Source organism: Crotalus tigris, unplaced genomic scaffold (assembly GCF_016545835.1).
Source record: "Crotalus tigris isolate CLP2741 ecotype Arizona unplaced genomic scaffold, ASM1654583v1 scf7180000018101.4720394464:4744507, whole genome shotgun sequence".
Taxonomy (NCBI): Eukaryota; Metazoa; Chordata; class Lepidosauria; order Squamata; family Viperidae; genus Crotalus; species Crotalus tigris.
In genome coordinates, this window is record NW_024096823.1 from 668,601 (window position 1) to 689,605 (window position 21,005).

General features: G+C 42.0%; 1 protein-coding gene across 2 annotated transcripts in view; it reads right to left on the reverse strand.

Moving 5' to 3' along the window:
- Positions 1 to 1,440: 1,440 nt before the first annotated feature.
- Positions 1,441 to 21,005, reverse strand: part of SP7 (Sp7 transcription factor) — a 46,369-nt gene continuing 26,804 nt past the window's right edge. Inside the window, exons 1-2 of one of the 2 annotated variants that reach the window (XM_039347728.1) lie at positions 19,114 to 19,201; positions 1,441 to 4,308 (exon numbers count right to left, since the gene is read on the reverse strand). In XM_039347728.1, the coding sequence (XP_039203662.1) occupies positions 3,028 to 4,275 (1,248 nt within the window). In that variant the 5' untranslated portion in view covers positions 4,276 to 4,308; positions 19,114 to 19,201 and the 3' untranslated portion in view covers positions 1,441 to 3,027. Of the gene's footprint in view, positions 4,309 to 19,113; positions 19,202 to 21,005 lie in introns of those variants that run through there. The other variant, XM_039347726.1, reaches the window with a different exon arrangement.

The following is a 21,005-nucleotide window of genomic DNA, read 5'->3' on the forward strand; positions in this document are numbered from 1 at the left end:
GCCTGCCTCCCTAGCCAATTCGAAGATAACCGACTCCAAGGGCAAAGATGCTACTACTGCAAAGACAAAACCAAACTCAGGCCCTTTATTAAGAGAGGGAGGGAGGTCAGTGCCCCACCCCACAGTTCAGTCGGCTCATTCTTTAAAAGGGTCATCCAGTTTTGCCTTCCTCAGCTAGGAAGGCAAACTCTAAATCAGCATTTCTCAACCTTGAGAACTTTAAAGTCCTGGGTGGACAATTCTGGGAGTTGAGGTCTTAAAAGTTGTGAAGTTTGAGAAACCCTGCTCCAGGGGGATGGACTTGCAGAAGAAGGATGGACTTCACTGTTTACTCTTAGACACTTCTTGACTCCTGCAGTTCTTGCGAATTGCAGAAAGGAAATCTGTGGCTGTATTTGAAAATTGTATGGTGTGCGTGTTTGTGTTTGTGTGTGTGTGTGGGGGGGGGATGTGTGTGTGTGATATAGAGCCCAGGTTCCCCCAGCTTGCATGCTTGTGAGCAGCTACAAAGGCTCCAGAAAAGCAGTAACTTTGCAGGCCGTAAAAGTGCCACTTTATTAGAAATGTGGTACAGTAGCACCAGATTGGATTGTACTTCCATACATAAGGATCCACTTTCTTTTGGCATTCATTCCCTCCCCCCCAACATAGCTTATATTTTTATGTTATTTTTTTAAATTAAAAGTAAGCAAAAATCCAAAGCAAAAATGAGTTTCCATGTGAGTTGCCTGAGCAGGGAAGCAACAGAGGAAGTGATGATTTGCACTTCTGAAGCAATGTGCTGGACTACATTTTGTATTAACTAGTTAATAGTAGCTCCCCTCTCTCAAAACCTTTAGAGTTTCTCCATGTTGTGAATTCATCACATTTGAGGTTCCCTTTGACAGCCAATTAATGATGTTGGAAGCAGGGGCAGCACACATAAACTCGGTAGAAATAGTGTGCCTAAATACTGCAAGGTGGAAGGTGAGAACTCTACAGAATATATATATATATATATATATTTAGCAATGACTTCTTGTTGGCTATTAACCATCCTCCTATCCAATGGCCTTGACCTGAGCATAAAAGCAAGCAGATCAGAGCAATGTTGGAAGCATTTAATCACATAGGTCCATAGAAATTAGATTTTTGAATAGGAGTAACGCCCCAAAACAGTAAAGGGTTAAGCGCCCGATAGTTGGCTTGCTAAACCAAAAATGAGAACACTAAAAATTTGAGAATTTGCTTCTCAAAATTTCTAATATTAATGAGCGTTTCCAAATCCACCTGGATCTTTTATCAAAAATGAACAGAACTTAAAAAGCATTTCAGATGATAAATATTCCATTTCCCCCCCCCCTGAAATATGAAGCTACAACTAAAAAGAACAGAGCAAGTTGCAGATGGCACTGTTTTGCACAAGGAAAGCCCCGCCCCAATTAACAGAGAGACAATTCTGATCAGAAAATAGATGCCTTTTGTTAGAGGCGTTTTGGAGAACCCAGCCACCTCCTCACCTCTATTTATTTTTCATCATAATTTAAGGATAAATATATTTCTAGCTTAAATATAGGGGAAGAGAAAGTTCCAAAACAGCCTTGTAGCACCTATATGGGATATTTTTTGAGCTATTCTTCTCATTTTTCCTACAAAATTATTGGTTTTCCTCAAGTTTCTTTACCTCAATAAAATAAAGAACACTAGAATTTCTCTAGTTCTGCACTTCAGTGGAACGGTCCATTTATACTGTATAAGGTCACAGCCTTAATATTCCAAATATGGCTCAAATGAGCTCTTGGCCTAGTATGTGACATTCATACAAAACCAGAGCAACAGGCGGAAATTCTACCTGCAAAATGCCAAAATCTTCTTTCTATTGATCACTGCATGACCAAATCAACTGCATAGTCCTTGCCGACCTTGCATCAAAAAAAATATGGACAAAGATCAAGGGAGAATAGAATTCCTATTTATACTGATGGTAGAATAATAGCTCCCTAATTGGCTGCTAATTTGTCCTTCTGAATTATTACCTAAGACCTCCTACCTAAGAACCAAGATGTTTAATTTAAAATAGGATGGAATTTTAATAGCAAAGTTCCTTTTATATGTATTGAAGCAACAATTTCTAACCAGTAGCTTCCAAGTTTATTTAAAGAAAGGGTGGAGGCTTAGTAATAAAATCCCATATCTGGATCCTGCCAAGGCTTACACATCTTGAAGAGCTTCACAAATAGGCAGAGTTTTACCAGCTATGGCTTTTCTGGTCAATGCTATCAGTCACCTGAAGAGCCATTCCTTGTAAAACTTGCTTTTTCTTGCAGCTCTTAAAGGTATAATAATAAGCACTCTTTCAGCAACTGAAGCTAACCAGCTTATTAATTTATATACTTCTTAAATTTGTTTGTCGCCCATCTCACTGCAAGAGAACTATTTGACTATTATCTTCTGAGTAAGAGATTCCACTGCTTCCTTGGAGTCTGGGAACAAGGGTGCAGGCAGAGTGTTCTAATCTCAAATAAGGCCCAAGCCACTTGCCTTGTTTTTTCCCCATCATCTATAGGTGCCAGAAGTGAGGAGAGGTGCTCAGAATCATATGCTCAGTGGGTTTACATGAGATGGAAAATGATTCCTATACATACCCTGAGAAAAATTTACTTCAGTACTGCCCAGCCTACTACTTGGCTAGTCCTACACATGATAGTATGAGTTCAACAATTTGGCCATTATCCAAGTGATCATATGGAGACCTCAGCAGGTAGCTATTTTGGTTTTTAACAGCTTAAGGAACAATAGAGACTGTAGCTTCAGAATTTGCCTCTGAGTCTTTAGCCACGAAGTGGTAGACCTTCTGAGGTCCCAGCTGAATTTGCTTCTGATTTGAGATTAGGGAAGCTTTGCATAAGGTACAATTGTAGCTAGAGGAACAGCTAACAGCAACAGCGGTTGTGTTTCATCCACAAATAAATTATTTAGCGGGAAGCATTCAAAGAAGAATGGTGGAGATGGCATGAAGTAAGCAAGCTGGATCACACACAGTACCCATTAGATTTCCAGGAGGCTGCTTTGCTCAGGGCTGGTGGCATCTTTTTCCTCTCCAGCCAGGCCATCTTGAAGGGCCGCAGTGTTGGGAGAACTAGCCACTGTAGCGACTTCTTCTCGTTCAGCTTCACCTTCTGGGGGTTTGCCTACTCCCATTTCATTGTGGGTCTTCTGATGCTTGCTGAGGTGGTCGCTACGAGTGAAGCGCTTGTTACAGAGTAAACAAGTAAATTTCTTCTCTCGGGTATGGGTGCGGACGTGGCGCTCCAGCTCATCTGAGCGCGTAAAACGCTTGCCGCAGAAAAGCCAGTTGCAGACAAAAGGACGCTCTCCAGTGTGCCATCGCAGGTGGGCTTTGAGATGTGAGGCTTTCCCATAGACCTTCCCGCAGCCTGGGATATGGCAGCTGTGGATAGGCTTCTTCCGCAGGCTGGCAGCCGAGGCCCCAAGCCGCTCTAGTTCTTGGCAATTAGGGCAGTCACAAGTGGACCTGCCAGTTGTGCTGCCAAAGGAGCCCCCTCTTCCAGACTTCAAGGCAATCCCACTTTCCATCAGGGAGTTATTGGCCACTGGCTTGGGTTTATACATTTCTTGGGGCAGCACATGTTGTCCTGAAGGGAGAAGGTGTGATGAAGAAGTAATGCCTACTGCAGGGTAAGGAGCAGGATTCAAAGTTGTGAACTCGGAAGTGTAACTGGGTAGTTGGGGACTGATGGGCGCCTGACTCGGCATGGACTGTAAGGAACCCTGAAGTCCATCTGATTGTGGCTGAGAACTCAGCCAGTTGCTGTTGGAATGCATATCCCACCAAGAAGCCGTAGGGTTACTAGAGCTGGTAGAGATACCTGGGTGGATGCCAGCTTTGTACCAGGAGCCATAAGGGTGTGCCATGTCCAAGGAGGTATAGACACTGGGAAGACAATCAGGAGATGGATGCCCCTTAGGCATCAGCAACGAAGAAGGATCTTGAGTTGTGGGTGAGGCCGGGAAGGAGTGGGGAAATGGACTGTAATCATTGCTGTAAGTGGTGGAAGCTTGTGGGCTTGCTGAAGGAGACATCAATCCATTCCCATTGGGGAAAGTGGCTGTATAGGAATCTCCCATGCCTTCAGTGCTCCAGAGTTTTGGAGCAAAAGACTCTACTCCCAAAAGGTAAGGTTTTCTTTCCAAATTGTTCTCAGTTCTTCTTGGAGAGGTTGATTCTTGAACTGGATTAGAATTTCCAAATTTATCACAAGTGTCCATCAACATAGCCAGGGAACTGCGGCCATATTGCACTTCTTCCTAGGGGTGGGGAAGGAGAGAAAAAGCAAAAAAAGGCAAAAGGAAATTTAAGAATGCTGTAAATTGGGGCAGAGGAAATACAGGCAGGATTATAAACAGTATCATATTTATGGAAGCAGTGGACCATTTTCCCAAGAACAAGTATTTCCCCATTAAAAGTAAAAAAAAAAAAAAACCCTTCCTTATTACCATAATGCAGGCATGTCAAACTCGCGACGTAACGTGACATTGCACAACGTATCGGGCCAGTTTTGCCATTGTCGGCAATGAGGTGGGTGCAACTTCCACGTGACGCATCCGGCCCGTAGGCTGGCAGTTTGACACCCCTGCCATAATGAAATACTGTTATAAGATAACATGGAGCCTCCTAATCATTGGAAAACTCTGAATATTTGCTCTTTGCCCTCAGAACAAGAAAACCAGAATTTAAACATTTTTCAATGGAGATTGGTTTTAACGCAACAAAAATGTGAAGGCAACACAGTTCTGAAATTTGCCACTGAGACAATTCTTTAGTTATTGGCATGGATGAGTTTCATGGTATGTTATATTATAATATGAATTATAAACTGCATGTATGAAAAAGTCACAACACTGATGTACGACACAGAAATTACAACACTGTATGTACAAACATGTACAACACTGATGTATAATACAACACTGATGTACAACATAGAAGCTGTGAGTGCTTCATCACTGGAGGCTTTTAAGAAGAGACTGGACAGCCACTTGTGTGGAATGGTATAGGGTCCCTGCTTGAGCAGGGGGTTGGACTAGAAGACCTCCAAGATCCCTTCCAACTCTGTTATTCTGATATAGCTTCAAATGACAAGTCTGCTTTAATGAGATACACTAGCTCACTGCTCAAGGAAACGGCCACTTTAGAAAAGAATTAGACCTTCCTATTTTCACGATCACGTTATGTATATATTTTCTGCTTCTTCAGATGGTGACTTTTTCAAATAGCCGAATCAAAAGTTGTCCAAAGAAACCAGTCTGAAAAGATGAGTTGCAGAGACACTTTACCTTCTTATTACAGTCACAAAATGACAGCAACCACAGAGTCCATTTTGAATTTGGGAACATTGCCATAATCTAGTTCCAATGGGGCATTGCAAGAGTCTTTGGCATAAGGTTCTGGGCAAAATGCAAGGCATGGGAGCTGCACAAGAATAAAATGTACAACTTACATCTATTTTTATAGAAGTTCCCAATCGTGTTCAAATATGATAGGTCCTACTTTTTATTTCATCTGTTTGTTGCTTCGCTAATCTATACCTTATATCCCTAAGTATACATTTCAACCAATAGGGAGACAAAGATGGTTTGTCAAAAATATAGGATACATCCAATGAAATTCATTCTATGAAAAAAAAAATAATTACGAACAGTTCAATTAATGAAAAACAGAAAGCAACATGGAAGTGCCTATGTTGTTACAAGAAGTATCACTTGCCTTCGTTTCTGTACTGAATTAACCATAAACTAGGAACCATGAATTGAAGCTAAACACTGAATAGCATAGCTTTCAGATCAACGCCTTTTTCAACTAAGGGGCAGACAACTTGTAAAAAGGTTGGCTATATCTACAGCCATTACCACTTGTCCTATTACATTCTCAGCACTGCAATGGCACATGTACAGGCAGTTCTCAACTTACAATAATTTGTTTAGTTCAAAGTTACAACAACACTGAAAAAGTGACACGATCAGTCTTCACACAACCATCACAAAATCCCCATGGTCATGTCATCAGAATTTGGGCACTTGACAACCAACATGTATTTATGGTTGCAGTGTCCCGGGTAGTGGTGGGATTCAGCCAGCTTGCACCACTTCAGCAGAACCAGTAGTTAATTTTTTGTTGCCCAGGCCCAGAATGGACTTCTGGAAGCGGCATCCACACAGAGAACCGGTTGTTCACATATTTAAATCCCACCACTGATCCTGGGTAATGTGATCCAATAGTTCCCACCTTCCCAGCCAGCTCCCAACAAGCAAATTCAATGGGGGAAAGTGGATTTGCTTAACAACATGATTCACTGAAAAACCGTGCACTGCAGTGACTTATTTAACAACCATGGCAAAATGGTCATAAAATTGGGTGTGATTCACTCAACCATTGCCTTGCTTAGCAACAGAAATTCAGGTTCCAAAGGTAGTTGTAAGTTAAGGGTTACCTATGGTTAAACCTATAGGGAAAACCTTGACAGATTGGACTGGATCTATTCTGGTTCCCACTACTAAGAAATTCATGGGTAGGATGTGTGAATGCATCTTGGAATCTTCAAGGTTTCATGTAAAGCACCTAAAGTCCTGCCATTGTAAAAGGGGAAAACACATTTTTAACGAATCTTAAGGGGAGAAGCTTCAGATATCATAAGCAGGAACATTTCAGGGGATATATACCCATTAGAGCAGGGGTCCCCAACCTGTGGGCTATGGCCCATTACTGGGCCACGGCCTGCTGGCCATTGGGCCATGGAACAAGCTGGCCATGGAACAGCGTGCCCTTACCCCACTCACACTAGCGCCACCACCACTACGCAAATGGGACACTGTGGAGGAAAAGCAGGGCGGTGCTAGTGCCCTCACAGCAAAAACGGGGCGGTATTAGCGAGTGTCACGTGGGTGCTAGAAACACCCTGCTGGCGTTATGTGTGCTCGCAGCCTCGTTTGTGTGTGTGCATTCGTAAAATGCTTCCCCCTCGCTTTCCCTCCAATCTGCCAACTGAGAAAGGTTGGAGACCTCTGCATTGGAGTAAAAAAAAGACCCTGGGATTGGATTTCAAAGAATAAATGTCTCTATTCTTCTGCCTGTCCAGACATTTTTTAAATGTTTTCTTGGGTTAAATTAGCTACAGAGTTTGGGCACTGGCTGATAGTTGTCCTTTATCACCTGTACCTCCCCTCCCTGCCTGAGGTGAGCTGTCAGCCTTATTTGCCTAGGGATCTTTTTCTTCCTATGGCAGTGATGGCGAACCTTTTAGAGACCAAATGCCCAAAAACTGGCCCCGCCCCCGCTCTGCCCTACCCTGCCTGCCCGCAGGGCCACTCACGGCCCCCAGGGCCCGCCGCAGATCACCCAGGCAGCCCAGCACCACCATGGTGGCCACGCCCTCTGCCCGCATCCCGCAGCATCAACTGTGCGTGATGGTGCATGAAGGCAGAGTCTTGTCCATGCTGCTTGGCTGCCATGTCCTTGGCTGCGCTGCTCCGCATGGGCCACGCTCGGGAGTGACTCTCCTCCAGCGGGGCTGCCGGTGAGGAGGGGATCGCGGGGGAAGGCAAGGCTGGGGCAACGGCACATGTGCCCACAGAGAGGGCTCCAAGTGTCGCCTCTGTGCACCCATGCCATAGGTTCGCCACCACTGTCCTATGGCATAAGGATCACAAAGTAGTGTAACTGCATTCACAAAGTGAATCTTAAATGTTATATATTCTTATTAGATAATTCCCATTCATATAGTTAATGATTGCACACCACATCAAATCTGTTCTCAATTTAACATTTATCCTTATCAGTTTCAGATAAGTGGAACCAGTGGAACAGCTTGCCTTCAGAAGATGTGGGGGCTCTATCACTGGAGGTTTTGAAGAAGAGATTGGACAGTCATTTATCCAGAATAGTATAGGGTCTCTTGCTTGTGCAGGGGATTGGACTGGAAGACCTCCAAGGTCCCTTCCAACTCTGTTATTCTGTTAAGTAGTTATTTTAGAATCTGTATTCTTTGGTAAACTGCACCGTGCTACATAACTGAGATAGAAAAAGCTGGGTCTTTTACTGGAAAAATGCATGTCTTAAACCATGGAAAAGGTCCCTGTTTCAAAAGCCAGGAACAAAAATGTGAAAAAACTTGAAATTCAAGTAGCTTTGCATTTCACTCTAGCCGTTTCACAAATCTCACCTTGTGGTATCACAGCCAGAGGTGAAATTCAAAACTTTCTTCTACAAGCAAGGAAAATTACAGTCATGGTGACTTGTGGCAGTGTAGGAACAACACAAGAACACATTCTGAAAAGAAGGGTAAGAGTTAGAGCCAATACATGAGTCTAGTTTTTCAGAAATGCTTAATTGCAGATTTGCAATTTACCGACAATGATCATTTCATTCACACAACTCCAGTAAGACAATCTATCACACACAAATTACACTGGCCTAAACTATGTACAGGTCGTCCTTGACTTATGATCACAATTGGGACCAGAATTTCTGTTACTAAGCAAGACAATTGTTAAGCAAGTCACACCCAATTTTTCATCAAGTCTTTTTGTCAGAGTTGTTAAGTTGTTCAGTTCTTAAGCGAATCACATGGTTAAGAGAATTTGGCTGCCCCACTGACTTTGCTTTTTGATCACGTGACCAAGGGAATGCTACAACGGTCATAAATACAAAGACCAGTTGTAGGTCACTTTCTTCGGTGCCACTGTAACTTCAACAGTCACTAAACAAATGGTTGTAAGTTGAGGACTACCTGTAACAAGTGCACAGCAATGTTCCTGCTACAAGGCATGGGAAGAGGAATAGAGATGGAGCTGAGGTGGTTGCAAATGGAACAGAGAATAGAGAAAATAGAGAGATAAATTCAGTCCCTTTGGAAATCAAAGAGATATCAAAGGCCTTTTTGATGGAGGAAGGACAGTATTTCTTCAAGCTATACATTATTTTCACTATCACTGCATCATATCTTTATCTTCAGCATTAATAGCTGTGATAAAGAATAAGAACATTCCTATGCCTATTACAGGTTAACTGAGCGCACTAATTTTCTAGTATACATTTCAAAGTCTAGTATACACTTCAAATATTTCAGATCTGAGTCCCAAAGTGGCTTCGGTATGCATAGGACCATGAATACTTGCCTGCAACTCTTTAAAGCAGCTGTGTCCATCTTTTTGGAATCAAATCTGAAGAATTGCTCCTTTCTTCACATTTTAAATTCAACCTGGAGGTTCTACTAGCTCTGAGGAACAGACTAACTACTAAAGAGGGGACCCCGTCTTATGATACTGATCATTTATGAAATATTCTTTCATGGCAAATCACATATTGTAAGCCTTTTACTCTTTTTTGGCACCTAGTAAAAATGTATTTACTCTCTTAATGTCTTAATCATGTTTTATGTAATCCTTAGAATATGCTGATGGCTGTAACTCCTGCATTCATTTGTCCTGTGCTATAAACCTTACAGTTGGCCTTGTAGCTGCCATTGTACTGGCTTAATGATGCTCCAGACTGTAGCTGAGGCTAATGTGAAATATTCTACTTCAAAACACTGAGATTTCAAAAGGACATAAAATGTTGAAACAGCAACATAGTACAGATAGTCCTCAACTTATAACAGCTTGTTTAATGACTGTTCAAAGTTACAACAGCACTGAAAAAAGTGACTTAACGATCATTTTTCACACTTATGATTGTTAGGGTATCTCCATGGTCACATGATCAAAATTCAGACATTTGGCAAGTGGCTCATATTTATGACCGTCGTTATATCCTAGGGGAGGGGTCATGTGATTATTTATTGTAACTTTCTGGCAAGCCAAGTCAATGGGGAAATCAGATTCATTTTACAACCATGTTACTAACGCAAGTGATTCACTTAACAAATGTGGCAAGAAAGGTTGTAAAATGGGGCAAAATGCACTTAACAAATATCTTGGCAACAATTATGTTCAATTATGATCATAAACTGAGGACTACCTGTACATCCCAACACCGAACAACCATGTTTACTACTGTGATAGTTTTTTTTGTTGATTTATGTGGGTGTTGATCTGTATTCCTAACTCCAATTTCATCAGTATCAAATTAAAGCTATTAGATACACCTCAGAACATGTTGAAAACATTTAAACCTGTTATTCTAAAAGAAAGCTATTTTCATATAGCAATATAGCAGACACATACGTATTAAGCAACAACGGGGAATTATCTAGCAGGATCACATCTATCATTTCAAATTCAGAGTTTGGCACGTATAATACTGAATTCAGCACCTCAAGAACCTAATTTTACATTTCAACAGGAAACAGAAATGTGTTTGTGATCTAGGAACTCTTTGACAGATGTTATGCAAAATAATTAACAGGGAGCTTTACAGATGTTCTACTCACTTTTTAATGTCATCATATATTTTCGGCCTCAACCACATAGTAGAAGGAACCACACCGCAAGAGGGCAATTTATTCGTTATAATTTTATAACACTTCCAGTGATTTCCATCATAAAAGCATGAACAGCGAAAAGTTACAGCACTAAAATAATTGGCTAAAAGTACAATAATAGAGTTAGCCCAATAGTGATCGTTCAGTCATCAAAAGCCTTTCAGAACAGCTTAGTTTTTTAGTAGTTTCTGGAAAGCCAATACAGAGGGTGCCCAAAAGAGGGTATTCCTTAGTTTGAGGGCCATACTGGAAAACACAGCCCATGAGCCCACTGCCCTTTGACCTTACAGGCCTGGAGGACCATTAAAAAATGTTGATGGGTGCGCTGGGAGGAACAGGCAAACTATTTCTGTATGGAGTAAGCAGTCCAGCTAATGCCTAGAGGACAAGCGATATAAGATTTTGTAGATTCAAAATAGCACCTGTAAAGTTTTGCAAAGTTGCCACAAAAGCAATTGAAAGCGCACAATGGGAATGAACAGAAAACATGTAAGAGCTCAGTGCAAGTAGGAGACCCAGAAAGGGTCTGCTCATTTTGATGAGCCACTGGAAGAAACAAAGGTGCCAAGAGGAAGAGCTATATGCACATATAGGTGGTCCTTGACTTATGACAAGTTACAATAAAATCCCCAAAAGATACTTACAACCAGGATTTGAAGTTCTGCTATCTCCCTGGTTACATGATTGCATTTGGGGTGCTTGGCAATCTGCTCACTTTTACGACTGTTTGCATTTTACGATCATGATTTATACCTTTTTTTGTGGGGGGGGGGGAAACCAGCATTTACTTTCAGTTTCTGGCAAAAAAAAAACCCTCCTATTGCAGATAATGAGTTTGCTTAACGACCACTGGTGATTTGTTTAGTTACCACTGCAAAAAAAACCATTGCAAAATTGGACTGGCATGATTTATGACCATAACTTCTGTCTCAATTATAGTCGTAAGTTGAGGACTATCTATAAAAGGAAACTGGGTTCAGTGCTGCTTGCAGCTGCTGGCACTATCTCTTCTCTATATACTTAGTGAAGTTGCACATTCCTCTTGCAAATAATATGTAAATGCAGAAACTTTTTCCAGTGTTTGTAGTTAGGACAGGGGTAGGCAACCTTGGCTCTTTTATGACTCGTGGACGTCAACTCCCAGAATTCCTCAGCCAGCATGGCTCAGCTTGGAAACCTCTCCCTTTCCCCTCAGCATGGCTGGCTCAGGAATTCTGGGAGTTGAAGTCCACGAGTCATAAAAGAGCCAAGATTGCCTACCTTTGAGTTAGGGGATAAGAGAATTGGCTGCCTCAACTGTAAGGTGACCAACTGTCCTCCTTTAGGGAGGACAGTCCTCCTTTTGTAAGTTCTGTCCTCCCTCGAAAAGTGTCCTCCTACATGTCCTCCTTTTCGATATTTGAAGACTAATCTGCATGGCTTTTTTTCCTCATAGAACGCTCAGAATGGCGTTCCGACATCTTTTTTTGATGTTTTTTTTTTCAAATTTTGCATGAGCTGTGCTATTCTCCCTATTGGCATTCGAAAGCCAATAGGAATTGCTGCTGAGCACGCCAAAACACCCAGCCGGCAAACTTTGCACATGCAAATTGTCTGCAGCGAAGGCGAATTGGCAGGAACTTTGCACCCCTCCCTGCTACCCAACTACACCATCTCCTAGTTCAGTGATGGCAAACCTTTTAGAGACTGAGTGGCCAAACTGCAACCCAAAACCCACTTATGCATCGTTGAGTGCCGGGTGGGTGTGGCCCATTGGCTGGGTGTGGGCCAATTGGGTGGGCGTGGCCAATTGGGTGGGCATGGCTGCGGTGATAATGGCAACTGGGTGGGACTAAAAAGTTCAATCAATCAATTTCAACTTTGCAAGATCTTTTTTTTCCCACGAGAAGTTGAAATTGACTGATTGAACCTTTTTTTTTTTTTTGCACATGGCGGCGGAGGCCTAAAGCGAAAAAGTTTTATAAAACCCAGCTGAAGGCCTAGGACTGGGGTGACGGCACGCGTGCCCACAGAGAGGGCTCTGAGTGCCACCTCTGGCACCCATGCCATAGGTTCACCACCACTGTCCTAGTTAGTTCCGAAGATAACTGGAGGAGACTGGAGCGGTAAGTTTCTCTTGATCTTTGGCTCTGCTAGGGCAATAATGGGTGTGGGCGCAAGAGGCAGGGGAAGCGGGGGTGCTGCGGGCAGGGATGTGAGGGGTGGCAGCGTCTGGCTGCCCTCCCGTGTTGTGGGAGCCACGGGGCCCTCTCTACACAGGGCTGCGCAGGGTGAGCAGTGGTGCTGGCGGGGCAGCTGCAGGCAGGGTGTGTTGACAGCGGGCTGCCCCCCAGGGCCGGAGCCGGCGCGACTGGTGCTTTGGGAGCCACGGGGCCCGCTCTACACGGCGGGGCAGCAGTGCTGGTGGGGCGGCTGTGGGCGGGGGCGCGGCAGGTGGTTGACCTTCCATGGGCCGGGCCAGCTTTTACGATATTTTTTTCTTCAATTTATTTGTGTTTTCCTTTTCATTGTAAAAAAGTTGGTCACCTTATCAACTGTCATCTAATTTGTAAGGCTCATATGATGAAAGCAGCTGAAGGTTGCAAAATTCTCCTTATACAGTAGATATTTTGACATAAACTTACTTTATTTTAAATTATGTAGAAAGGCTTACTTCTGAGTTAGCATGCCTAAGATTAACTTTTTTTATCCCTATCTTTTAACTCTCTGCTTTATAAATTATGGATTTATAAAAGTGAAATGAACATTCATGTCAGTGTCTTTTTAAAAGAACAAAATATTATGCTAAGTTAACATTCTTTTAAAAAAGCACTGCTGCTTTGTTGTTGAAATTATCACAATTTTTATTTAGTTTAGGGTGCATTTTCTTCATTGCAATCAAAACAGGCTCAAGGTATAAATTAATGTACCCCTAAATTGTAGTTCCAATTAAACTTTATCACTGCCAATTAAAAATGCTCCTTTCTAAGCTTTAGCAAATTAGCCTAGCAATTGAACTGTTATATAAAAGGGAAATTAGGTGCAAATCTAAATACGTTAATCTGGGAGAAAGTAAACGGATTTACTTTCAAATTAACCATACGCTGGATTATGTTGTAATAATTGGGTGTTGGATTTGGACCAAGAGATTGGGGCCAATGTTGGATTTGGCTATAATCCATATCAGTTATGATATTCACATGATGACTCAGAGTAATGTACTTAATTTGGTTAATACACCTAGCCATTTTATGAGTTGACATAACACATAAAAACCAAAAAGTTCACAAAATATACTGTCACAAAAGAAATAGCCAGGTTGCAACTGACAAAGCTTACCAGTTCCTAATGTCATGTTTATTTATCAGTGTACAAAATGTAGTTGGGAGTTACCTTTTTATATTAAAAGGATTACACTGGGAAACCTGCCCATCCCCTTTTATTCATCCCAAACTAAGGCTTTAAATTGCTTTGTTCCTTCTTCAAAAATTGGAAGTGTGCTGATGAGTAACAGCTTAAATCAGCAGTGTGATGCTCTCCATATAACATAGATTAATCTTTTCACTTAATGCCGTTTTTATTTTTATTTAAATGCCATCCTGTGTGGTGTAATAGTTAAAACACTAGGCTGGGAGCCAGGAACTCCTCTTCTAATCCACCCGCAAACATGGAAGATCATGAGGGTTGGTGGGCCAGCTATTTTCTCTTACAGCAAAAACAAATTTGGGGTACTGTAGAGTTTAAGCTGTTGGGCCAGGTTCAAGTCCAAGTTCACCTTTAGCCAGTGCTTTTTTTTCTAAAAAAAAAAAAAAAGTGCCGGAACTCACACACGTCATACAACCCGCCTTGCCTACTCTATAAGGTTCCATCCCAAAAAAGGTGCTGGAACTCCGTTTGGTGCGTTCTATGAGAAAAAAAGCCCCGCCTTTAGCCATAAAAGCTCACTGCGTGATTTTTAGTCAAGCATACTCTCACAGGCAATCATGGGAAGAAACTGGACATAAGAATGCTGTCTTGAGTTTGCAGAAGAAAGGCTGTATAGAAACGTAATAAATTCTTCAAAATAGACCTTTCCAGGATCCCAAACGTATGGTATGAGAGCCAGTTTGGTATAGTGTTTAAAGGTATCAGGCTAAAACTGGGAGACTGTGAGTTCTAGTCCCATCTTAGCATAAAGCCAGTTGAGTGACCTTGGGCCAGTCACTTGTTCTCAGCCCTAGGAAGGAGGCAAGAATAAATCACTTCAGAAAAAAACCTTGGTAAAACCTGCCTGGGGTAAGGTCCAGGCAGTCATGAGCAGACAGTAATGACTTGGGGGCACAAAAACAAAAGAAAACTACCTCATGGTATAATACAAAATAATATAGTATACGTACAGTACATAAAACATAAGCAGCAAATGGATCAGTTTAACAGATTCATTGAAATTTATCAGTTTAAAATATTAAAAGTCCCAGGGAAAGTTTCTTTCTATTAATGGACATATTTCTGTGCTATCACACAATGGGGTGGTGGCGGGGTGTGTGTGAGGATATATCTTTGCAGCTTAATCTTTACCCCCATTCAAAGCTTGCTTTTCAATTTATCATAATTGCATATCTAATAAAGGCTGATAAACTAAGCAGAAACTAAATGTAGCTTCTGAGCAACTCCTGTTTTCAATCTCATCATTTTTTTTAATGGATCTTTTAATTGAATTACATTGTGGCATCTCTTTTCCCTTCCCTGAATGACTTCCTTTTCATTTGCTCCTTTTATGTTTTTAATCTGGTACTTTAACAGCACTGCGTTTGCCAATCCTGACATGAAGTGCTATCTTAAATGCACGGACACACAAAAACACACATATACATAAATACACAGAGACATAAGCACACAGATATATTCAATATTCACCATCAAATGAATCCTGTTCCAGCTAATCACTCAGACTCATAACTCAAATTTATATCTTTCAACACCTGTAATAAAAACCAATCTGTATTGAATACAGGAGATGTCTCCTAAAAATCAGAACATTTAAATGATGGAATAATCCTTAAACAGCCTTTTAATTCAACCCAAATTCTTCTCAAGGCTATCTTGTAATATTTCCACACACACACACCCCTTGTATTTTTATTACCTGGAAGCTAATGATAAATAGCAAGGGGGAAAAGGAAGCATATTTATTGCAAATGAAAACTGATTGATTTTATTTGTATGGCTGACAGGTCACAACCTAAAGAAACTGACTTAACTCTAAGGTTAACTAGATAAGTCTGAGACCTATTGGATCATTCTAGTGTAGTTTGATGTGACATTAAATTTTAGGCTAACCATATTTTTTTACCCCAATGTTGGATGGTCCCATGATCATCTAAGAAGAGAATGTATCATAAATAGAAAAATAATTTTAGTGGCAACTGAACTTAATAATAATAAAGTTGGAAGGGACCTTGGAGGTCATCGAGTCCAACCCCCTGCTCAGGCAGGAAACCCTACACCATTTCAGACAAATGGATATCCAGTCTCTTCTTAAAAACTTCCAGTGTTGGAACATTCACCGCTTCTGGAGGCAGGTTGTTCCATATTTACTCATTTAAACAGATAAACAAAATGAGGACGGGCAAACAAGAAAACAGTGGGAGTGGGAGCAACCTCTGACTTCCTGCTGGCTTCCCCATTGACTTTGCTTGTGGGAAGTTGGCAGGGAGTGTCAGAAATCATGATCACATGACCGTGTGGATGCTACAATGTGAATAAAAATGGTCTGAACATTGTGAAAATTTCAGTTCCATAGGAATAAAGGGTCCTGGATTTTTTAAAGACATTATTTACTTTAGCAAATTTTTGGTACCCTGATTCAAAAACTGTTGTGATTACAATACACTTTTTGGGTTAACTTGAGGGTACAAACAGACAAATACAATGAGAGTTTTTGTAACACAGTGTTAATGCTGCATCCCTACCTACTATTGTCCTAGTCTTTCTATTCATTGTCCTCTGCATGCAGTAAAGAAGGTGTAACATTTCTTCAGAGTGAGAGGTACAGTATACAATATCCCGATGTATTGTTACTGTTACATCTACTTTGATTTCAACTACCCTGTCTATCATTCAATAGTTTGGAAAAGATTTATTTTCCCAGGACAGAAATTTCCAACCATTTTTAACCACGAGCACATCTAGAATTCTAAGTATGTTATAAATGCTCTCACAAAATGGCCGCTAAAGGGAATACCACAAGTCATAATACAACAATATACCCAATGGTGGGAATCAAATAATTTAACAACTGGTTCTCTGCAAGGGAGGAGGCAGGGGGGAAGTGAGGGGTCCGCTGTAACAAGGCTGGTGGGGGAGGGGGGAGCTGCCCCATGCACCCTGCAACTGCTTACCATGTTGAAGGGCCCGCGCAGCCAGGCCTACCATGCCCTGACATCTCAGTTTGTCCAGAGCCTGTGTAGAGGGTCTTTGGAAACGAAGCCCCACAGTGATCAGGTGGGATGGGAACGATTCCCTTCGCTTTTGGACCGGCTCTGAAATGGGCTGGAAAGAGCAGCCTGAAGACTCCAATCTGGCTTTGCAGCAAGCAAGGGGATTGGAGGCATGTGAATGCATGCTAGTTTAGCATCTTAAAAAACTGGGCTTTCTTTCACCGGGCTGGATTTTCACTGCCATACTGTTCAACTTTCTTAAAAGTTTACTTGATGCAGAATGGGCATCCTACATGGCAGCAGCAAGCAGAGGCAGAGGGAAAGCCTTCTCCTGCCTGCCTCAGCTTGCTGCCGCCATTCAGCACATCCAGATCGCCTGTCTTCCCCCCCCCCACCTCTGCTTGCAGGGTGGAGGAGGTCTCCCTTGGGCATGGAACAGGGTGTCAGCTTCAGTCGGTGCTTGTAGGGTGGCAGAGGAGGTCTCCCTTGGGCTTCTCCCACTTTCTCCTTCCTCCTCCTCCTTTGAACAGCCCTTTGCTCCCATTGCTACTTTTTCAGTCCCGGATCTCGGTTTGTCCAGAGCCTGCGCAGAGGATCTTTGGAAACAAAGCCCTGCAGTGATCCCTTTGATTTTGGACCAACTCTGAAATGGCCAGACTAGCATGCATTCACATACCTCCAATCCCTTCCTTGCTGCAATCTGGCTCTGCAGCAAGCAAGATGGTTGGAAGCAAATGAATGCATGCTAGTCTGGCATGTCAAAAAAGAAAAAAAAGGGGGGGGTCCCTGGTTCTGGATTTTTGCTGCCAGACTGTTTAACTTTCTTTAAAGTTTACTTGATGCAGAATGAAAAGGACCTGCATTCTGCAAATAGACTCTGGTCTGGAAGACCCTGCATTCTGGAAAAAAACTGGTCTCACGTACGGGGAAGGACTTTCGCTGCCAGACTGTTTAACCTTCTTTAAACTTTACTTGATGCAGAATGCGGATCCTTCCCATTTTGCATCAAGTAAACTTTAAAGAAAGTTAAATAGTCTGACAGCAAAAATCCAGAAGTGGGGAGAAAACCCTGTTTTTCTGAGACACCAGACTAGTGTGCATTCACGTGCCTCCAACCCCTTTGCTTGCTGCAAAGCCAGATTGCAGCAAGCAAGGATTGGAGGCATGTGAATGCACGCTAGTCTGGCCATTTCGGAGCCAGTTCCCCAAACTCAAGAAAAAGTTAGATATTGGTTCTGCTGAACCAGTGCGAACCAGCTAAATCCCACCATTAAATACAGTGCTTTTTTTTGTCACAGAACTCACCAGAACGGAGTTCCGGCACCTTTTTTTGACAGATTTTCCAAGTTTTAAAAGTAACTTTTAAAAATGTGATGTTTGGTCCACGTGGACTTGAATCGCCCTGTCAAGTGTAGCAGGTCAGCGGCAAAATTATTAAAATGGTGCATGTGGGCTGCTTGTGTGTTGAGTCTGATGCATGCATACTTTGTCTGACTGCTCAGCTTGTGGCACTGCTCAGCTTGTGATTGGTCATGTGGTCGCATGCTGAGTGCTTACTGTGGGCAGTGACCATTATGTTTTGTTACACAACTGAAGTGTGTGGGTGGGTGTACAGTGATTGACTACGTGTGAAAGGTAAATAAAAGATGAACAAGATGTGAGTTCTGGCATCTTTTTTCTTACAAAAAAAGCACTGATTAAATATACCCAAAAGTAAACACATGAGAACTATTCCTGTCTCTTCCTAGTTTGCATTTGCAAGTAGGAAGACTTCCAAACAAAGCTCTGGACTGCAGCTAATCTTCATTTTTATTTTTTAAAAAGTCATATGGGATTTAAAAATATTCTTAGAAAAAACAATAATGCTAGAAATACAGTGTGTCAGAATCCAAATGATTTTTTTTTATTATGAAAATATTTATTTTAGAGAAAATCAGGTAAAACAGGGAGCCTGGTCCCAAGAAAGATAGATGGAGGCATGTGGGCATCACACCAAGATTCAAGGCCTAGAATTTGAGTGTCAGCTGGTAAACAGATAGGAAATATATCTGGATGCATTAATTCTTTACTGTAAGGGTATTAACAGAATCTTGCAAGTTTGCAAGTACAAACATCCCACCAGCACTTTTAATCGGAAAGGGACAACTCACCGCGGCCACTTGGCCACCACCCCCTGGGTGTGGGACACCTCGCCCTGGGCAATTTGTTGAGGGGATAACTCGTTCCAGGCAACTCACTGTAAGCCTGGGCCTTCCACTCTGGTTTCCAAAGCCAGCCTGGTTGAAGGGAGGTGAATGTTCCAGCCAGCCAGCCCGTGCTCTTTCTCTGAAGGCTTCCTAGCCTTGCTTTCCAGCACCCCCACCCCCACCCTGCATATGAAAGGTGAGCTAAGCAGGAGTCATTGTTACACACACATACACACACACCATTCCAAGCTTGGGGAGTTTTGTTCAAAACTGGCAAGCTGCCAACTGCATCCAGGCTTGGGAATAAGGACCTCTCCTTTAGCGTGCTGCATGCACTCACTCACATGCACACACCCCTACCCTGTAGACCCTTTTTAACGGCTTGATCTATTAGGAAGGGTCCTTCCTAAGTTTCTTTTTTCTGACCATTAAGCTGCTGGGGGCTCCCGACTCTTTTGTATGATTGTTTCTTTGGCAGCATTTCTTCCCCTCATTCCCCAAGGTCATCCACACATTCCATTACACTGGGATATTTCTGTGGCTGAAAGCAGACTTCCAAATGGTTACCACAAGAAAAAGGGAAGATATACTTTGGTGTGGTATGTTGACAGTATTTTTAGTCTATAGAGTTACCATTATGGAACTAATCCAACAAGTGCTTTTTTACGCAGTCCCTTTCAAGAAAACATCTACTGTTGAATTCATATCGTTCTCCCCTGTGATTGAGGGTTCTTCCAAGTATAGCTTTCATTGTGGCATCATCCTGACTCATTTGTAGGGTTTTGCATTGTGACATAAACATTTACAAGGCATGTACTTTCATTTAGAACCTTTATGTGTTCACACACTATTTCTTCTATATTTTAATCGATATACTACAGCTTTTGACTCGTAGCACTATAGGTCTTCTCTCCGGAAGCTCTTGCTGTGCCCTTGAGCTTATAACACACACAAAGCAGGTTATACATGGGGTGCATAATGATACAGACTAGAAGTCCTAACCTTAGCTATGAGATCAAGACATCCCAAAATTTCCAAGTCAGGAATGTTACAGTTTATCTTTTGTAAGAATTTTTTTGAAAAAAATATTTTTTCAATTATTTTTATAATGTTTGGATGTTCTTATTCTATGCATTTGCCCCATTTCCATCTGACCATGTTAACGTCCCTCTGCAAAGCTAGGGAAAGAGATGGAATTTGGTGCTGAGCTAGGTCAACTCGCTGTGGCCAACTTGCCACAGCCCATTCACCACGGGACAACTCGCCATGGCCTACTTGCCACGGGACAATTTGCCATGGAACAAGAGTTACACTAATATTGAAGAAAGGGTGGAATGTCTATAAAGAAAGGATACCAAAGGAGGGGCAAAATGAAATGCGGGTGACAAAAATTAAAATTATTTTTTTTAATTATTTTAAATAATTAAATTGAATTGTTGAATTGTTCCACTGCGAGTTGTCCCAAGGTGAGTTGTCCTGTGGTGAATTGGCCACAGTGGGTTGGCCACAGAGAGTTGTCCCATTCCGAGGTCAACCAAAAGCAGGTGAGAAGGAATGATGACTATCCGAGTCTAGAAAGGAAACAGAGAGTAGGGGCAGAGTAATGGCGACTTCTTTTACTGCCTCAGTGTTCCGAAGTGAAAAAATGACCTACAACTTGGCAGCATTAGCAGGAGCCCTAAGGTTTATATTGGGCTTTGAAATCCAACTGGTCTTGAGGTCAACAATAGATCCCTATCCAGCTGGAGCAGCAGCGTGTAACTGTTCTGTTCCTGTTTGTTGTGTAACTGGCTCTAAATCTGTTTGCTACCGAAGAGAGATTGTTTTCTTAGACGCTCCATTTTTATATGTTTCATATCGCATTATTTGTGGTTGTTGCCATCTCTTTCTTTCTCTGTTTTTATTTCTGTGTACTGGAAGTGTTTTTATGAAAATTCCAGTCA